We start from the raw sequence: 6469 nt of genomic DNA on the forward strand, positions 1-6469 counted from the left end.
CCGTCAGGGACATGACATGAGCTATAAAACACAACGCTGTCAGTCAGGGACATGAGCTTTAAAACACAATGCTCTCCGTCAGGGACATGACATGAGCTATAAAACACAACGCTGTCAGTCAGGGACATGAGCTTTAAAACACAATGCTCTCCGTCAGGGACATGACATGAGCTATAAAACACAACGCTGTCAGTCAGGGACATGAGCTTTAAAACACAACGCTGTCAGTCAGGGACATGAGCTTTAAAACAACGCTGTCAGTCAGGGACATGAGCTTTAAAACAACGCTGTCAGTCAGGGACATGAGCTTTAAAACACAACGCTGTCAGTCAGGGACATGAGCTTCAGTCATACACAGTATCTACACGTGGTGAAGCACTTTGCTATGTAGCGTGGTTATATATATATATATTAGACCAGTCACTCTCCCAGCCATACACAGTACCTGCACGTGTCTAGTGGGACAGTACCTTTCATATTGTCTGGCTCTATCTATAGTGGGTCAGTACCTTTCATATTGTCTGGTCAGTACCTTTCATATTGTCTGGACAGTACCTTTCATATTGTCTGGACAGTACCTTTCATATTGTCTGGTCAGTACCTTTCATATTGTCTGGCTCTATCTCTAGTGGGTCAGTACCTTTCATATTGTCTGGACAGTACCTTTCATATTGTCTGGCTCTATCTATAGTGGGTCAGTACCTTTCATATTGTCTGGCTCTATCTCTAGTGGGTCAGTACCTTTCATATTGTCTGGACAGTACCTTTCATATTGTCTGGTCAGTACCTTTCATATTGTCTGGACAGTACCTTTCATATTGTCTGGACAGTACCTTTCATATTGTCTGGACAGTACCTTTCATATTGTCTGGACAGTACCTTTCATATTGTCTGGCTCTATCTCTAGTGGGTCAGTACCTTTCATATTGTCTGGCTCTATCTCTAGTGGGTCAGTACCTTTCATATTGTCTGGACAGTACCTTTCATATTGTCTGGACAGTACCTTTCATATTGTCTGGACAGTACCTTTCATATTGTCTGGCTCTATCTATAGTGGGTCAGTACCTTTCATATTGTCTGGACAGTACCTTTCATATTGTCTGGACAGTACCTTTCATATTGTCTGGACAGTACCTTTCATATTGTCTGGCTCTATCTCTAGTGGGTCAGTACCTTTCATATTGTCTGGTCAGTACCTTTCATATTGTCTGGCTCTATCTCTAGTGGGTCAGTACCTTTCATATTGTCTGGCTCTATCTATAGTGGGTCAGTACCTTTCATATTGTCTGACTCTATCTCTAGTGGGTCAGTACCTTTCATATTGTCTGGCTCTATCTATAGTGGGTCAGTACCTTTCATATTGTCTGGACAGTACCTTTCATATTGTCTGGACAGTACCTTTCATATTGTCTGGTCAGTACCTTTCATATTGTCTGGCTCTATCTATAGTGGGTCAGTACCTTTCATATTGTCTGGACAGTACCTTTCATATTGTCTGGCTCTATCTATAGTGGGTCAGTACCTTTCATATTGTCTGGACAGTACCTTTCATATTGTCTGGCTCTATCTATAGTGGGTCAGTACCTTTCATATTGTCTGGCTCTATCTCTAGTGGGTCAGTACCTTTCATATTGTCTGGCTCTATCTATAGTGGGACAGTACCTTTCATATTGTCTGGACAGTACCTTTCATATTGTCTAGCTCTATCTATAGTGGGTCAGTACCTTTCATATTGTCTGGACAGTACCTTTCATATTGTCTGGACACAGTACCTTTCATATTGTCTGGACAGTACCTTTCATATTGTCTGGTCAGTACCTTTCATATTGTCTGGACAGTACCTTTCATATTGTCTGGCTCTATCTCTAGTGGGTCAGTACCTTTCATATTGTCTGGACAGTACCGTTCATATTGTCTGGACAGTACCTTTCATATTGTCTGGACAGTACCGTTCATATTGTCTGGACAGTACCTTTCATATTGTCTGGACAGTACCTTTCATATTGTCTGGTCAGTACCTTTCATATTGTCTGGACAGTACCTTTCATATTGTCTGGCTCTATCTATAGTGGGTCAGTACCTTTCATATTGTCTGGCTCTATCTATAGTGGGTCAGTACCTTTCATATTGTCTGGACAGTACCTTTCATATTGTCTGGTCAGTACCTTTCATATTGTCTGGCTCTATCTCTAGTGGGTCAGTACCTTTCATATTGTCTGACTCTATCTCTAGTGGGTCAGTACCTTTCATATTGTCTGGCTCTATCTATAGTGGGTCAGTACCTTTCATATTGTCTGGCTCTATCTCTAGTGGGTCAGTACCTTTCATATTGTCTGGCTCTATCTCTAGTGGGTCAGTACCTTTCATATTGTCTGGACAGTACCTTTCATATTGTCTGGTCAGTACCTTTCATATTGTCTGGCTCTATCTATAGTGGGTCAGTACCTTTCATATTGTCTGACTCTATCTCTAGTGGGTCAGTACCTTTCATATTGTCTGGACAGTACCTTTCATATTGTCTGGACAGTACCTTTCATATTGTCTGGACAGTACCTTTCATATTGTCTGGCTCTATCTCTAGTGGGTCAGTACCTTTCATATTGTCTGGACAGTACCTTTCATATTGTCTGGACAGTACCTTTCATATTGTCTGGACAGTACCTTTCATATTGTCTAGCTCTATCTCTAGTGGGTCAGTACCTTTCATATTGTCTGGACAGTACCTTTCATATTGTCTGGACAGTACCTTTCATATTGTCTGGACAGTACCTTTCATATTGTCTGGACAGTACCTTTCATATTGTCTGGACAGTACCTTTCATATTGTCTGACTCTATCTCTAGTGGGACAGTACCTTTCATATTGTCTAGCTCTATCTATAGTGGGTCAGTACCTTTCATATTGTCTGGACAGTACCTTTCATATTGTCTGGCTCTATCTCTAGTGGGACAGTACCTTTCATATTGTCTGGACAGTACCTTTCATATTGTCTGGCTCCATCTCCAGTACCTTCTGACAGTCGTTCAGGGCATTGTGCCAGTGTTGCAGTTTGATCTCTGACTGGGCTCTGTTGTTGTAGCCGGCTACGGTTGGTACCACTGACAGACTCCTGGTGAGAACGAGACATGGAGAGAAGAGAGACGGACCTCATTTAGCAGTACTGAAGACTGGCTATTGGATGAGAGCTTCCCACGAGAGCTTGAGTAATATAAACATTGAATAAGGAATTATGACAGAGCTCCACTAGTATCTCTATGAATATAAATCTCTCTCTGTGGTTTGAAGCTGAACTCTGAAGACAAAGGAATTAAACCCATTGAATATGCATTCACTAAAAGATACTAGCATCAACTTAGCTTGAAGGTAATGACCATCCCTAAAGCCTCAAAGTGAGACAGCTATTAGTGTTAAGTTACAGGGTCTGACCTTGTATAATACACCACAGCTTCCTCATAGTCGTTGGCCTTGAAGGCCTCGTTGCCTTTATCCTTCTCGCGGTTGGCAACGAGGACTTTCTCCTGTTCAGTCAACGCTACGAGAACATACACATTCTATCAAGATGACTGAGCAAGAATAGCCAACTAAAGACCTACTTCAAAGTGTACATGAATTCACGATATAACTACCGAACAAAACAATTCATTTATTTACACTTTGTGTAACCGTTAAAACTAAATAGCATCTCTGGGACACTAATGACACAGTCTAATGAGAAACAAATATATCTTTCACCTGTTGTATCCATTTTGCTCCTGATTTTTGGATGTCTAGAGTTTACAATTGCAGGGGGATCCTTTTTTGTTAAATTTCCATCAATTTTATCACACTCCTTGTCGACATCAAACCTGCAATACAGAGTGATAATATTGTCTAGGCATGATTCCTGGATCCCATACACGAATTACACAGCAGGAAAAAACTACACTGGTCTTATTCTATATAATCAGGAGGTAGAACCTTCTAGACTCACTGGTCCCATTCTATATAATCAGGAGGTAGAACCTTCTAGACTCACTGGTCTCATTCTATATAATCAGGAGGTAGAACCTTTTAGACTCTCTGGTCCCATTCTATATAATCAGGAGGTAGAACCTTCTAGACTCCCTGGTCCCATTCTATATAATCAGGAGGTAGAACCTTCTAGAAACTCACTGGTCCCATTCTATATAATCAGGAGGTAGAACCTTTTAGACTCACTGGTCCCATTCTATATAATCAGGAGGTAGAACCTTCTAGAAACTCACTGGTCCCATTCTATATAATCAGGAGGTAGAACCTTCTAGAAACTCACTGGTCCCATTCTATATAATCAGGAGGTAGAACCTTCTAGAAACTCACTGGTCCCATCCTATATAATCAGGAGGCAGAACCTTCTAGAAACTCACTGGTCCCATTCTATATAATCAGGAGGTAGAACCTTCCAGAAACTCACTTGTCCCATTCTATATAATTACGAGGCAGAACCTTCTTCTGTGCAGTTTTCTTCTGTCCATTTGAAACTGTATTCTGCAACACAATTTAGAATGAAGTTCTATTCATTTTCCTACTATTGTCTGACAACACAAAATAATAGTATTTCCTTATAAAACAGAGGCTGTACCTGCTTGAGAGGAATAGAGCAACTTGATCCACGTACTGGGGGTAGATTCTCAGTTTCAAGATCATGGAATATAGATTGTTGTTTCAGCTCAGTTTCACTCATTTTGGCATCTGTCTCCCACTTCTGTAAAAGTGAAAACAGTGTGGTGTATTTTAGGTTAAGTCTGCTATATAAGGATGTGTGTATCGGCCTCATTACCTACAGCTACACTACTATGGTATTACTACTAATACAAAAGTCTCAATACTACTTACAAGTGTTGTTACAAAGTCACTGATCTCTGTTTAACCCAGAACTAAAATCTTGAAATCATTTTGGTCAGATGCTTGATGTTTAACGTAGTCTCTCCACGACAGATTACAATGTCAAATTGGCACAGTGAGACACCACAAAAACTTTGAGACAACGTCGCGTGGCAAACGGACAGTACCTTGAGTTCGTCCGTGATCTGAACCCATTCATCTCCAGAGAAGCAGGCGGCGGTGGCTGGGGGGTTGTCCTTTCTGAGGGCACGACTTTTAGGGTCCAGCCTCTCCAGACGACTCTCACAGAACTGTATCAGATGGGGATAGATACCCTCATCTCCAGACCTGGCGTAAAATAGTTGACAGTGAATTTCAGAACATCTTATCAGGAGAACACAGAGGTGTTCACTTGTCTGGCATAACACCGAGTCCTCAGGAACAAACAAAAATAGCACGTTGATCCCCATTTCAATTCTGAATTAGTTTTGTACTATTTGTGTTAACTCTTTTGTCCATTTCTCGCTTAGATTGTTATGTTGAAAACCACCAGCTGTAGTCTAAACCTAACTTTCCCCCGAATCATTTACCTTAGCACCGTCAGAATCTTCCCCAAGTATTTCACATCAGTGCATTTGTCAATGTAGCCGTAGTCTAGGTGATCCACTGGAACTGCTGCGGCGGAAGTGGTCCCCGCTGGCACCTCTTGAGTTAGAAGTGAGGAAACTATCTCTGCATTCATGGCTGACCTGTTGACGACAACAACAACTAAATGTCTATGCGTTACTAAAGCGACATTTACTAAGTTGTGGCTAAGTCTAGTAGCTACTGCCTGGGTCCTGCGGTTCTGTCTTTTGACAACAATACTAGCTCGCTGAAGTTAGCCGTTTGGTTTAACGTTACGAGCTAACGTTACTGTCATTGAAGATAGTTAAAAACATTTATTTCACCTTTATTTAACTAGTCAAGTCATGGATGGTTGAAAAGTAATGTGAAAAGTCAATGTCCTTACTCACCAAACAACAACCCGTGTCACGGAGGGAATGAGAAATTGTATATATTTAGAGAAATAATAACTCGCTACGATGTAAAGTTATTTAGCGACCTGTGTGTATGTATCTCATCAACCGAGCAACTCCACGCGTTTCGTTACTATGGTGACCAGTGTACCCGGTACGGTGGCCGCAGGGGGGTGCGATTCTGCTTGTTTTGTGGAAGAGACAAACATCTTTGGCGCTTCAGGTAGTTACTTCCTCCAGTAGATGACGACGTCACGTCAAAGACAGTACAGTACTGGTCGATGTCACTCTGTTTAACAGCAACAAAGTAACACTGCACACACACGCACACCCTATTTTTGCAGACATTGGCTCCTTTGATCAATCAGGTTTGATACTTGTGTTGTTGTTGCGGAAAGGTCTGCAGGGCGCTGGTATCCCCCCCCCCCCCCACTTGCACTTACTGACAAATGACTTGTTGTTGACAATCCATCAACGTCTGGGCCAAAGTCTTGGATTTTCTTACGAGGAATATTAAACAAACAGTTATAATTAGTAATATATTCCAAGTTACTTGAACTATAAACTGGGGAAAGAGAATTCACCAGTACATATGAGTGTATGACTGG

General features: G+C 41.5%; 1 protein-coding gene across 1 annotated transcript in view; it reads right to left on the minus strand.

Annotated features, from left to right (window-relative positions):
• LOC109887007 (sperm-associated antigen 1) overlaps positions 1 to 5987 on the minus strand; it is an 83488-nt gene extending 77501 nt beyond the window's left edge. The window contains exons 1-8 of the mRNA XM_031821099.1: positions 5859 to 5987; positions 5433 to 5591; positions 5031 to 5190; positions 4601 to 4723; positions 4433 to 4506; positions 3733 to 3845; positions 3427 to 3532; positions 2979 to 3109 (exon numbers count right to left, since the gene is read on the minus strand). Coding sequence (XP_031676959.1) covers positions 2979 to 3109; positions 3427 to 3532; positions 3733 to 3845; positions 4433 to 4506; positions 4601 to 4723; positions 5031 to 5190; positions 5433 to 5584 — 859 coding nt within the window. The 5' untranslated portion in view covers positions 5585 to 5591; positions 5859 to 5987. The remainder of the gene's footprint in view (positions 1 to 2978; positions 3110 to 3426; positions 3533 to 3732; positions 3846 to 4432; positions 4507 to 4600; positions 4724 to 5030; positions 5191 to 5432; positions 5592 to 5858) is intronic.
• Positions 5988 to 6469: the final 482 nt, after the last annotated feature.

The sequence above is a fragment of the Oncorhynchus kisutch genome, unplaced genomic scaffold (assembly GCF_002021735.2).
Source record: "Oncorhynchus kisutch isolate 150728-3 unplaced genomic scaffold, Okis_V2 scaffold3856, whole genome shotgun sequence".
Classification (NCBI taxonomy): Eukaryota; Metazoa; Chordata; class Actinopteri; order Salmoniformes; family Salmonidae; genus Oncorhynchus; species Oncorhynchus kisutch.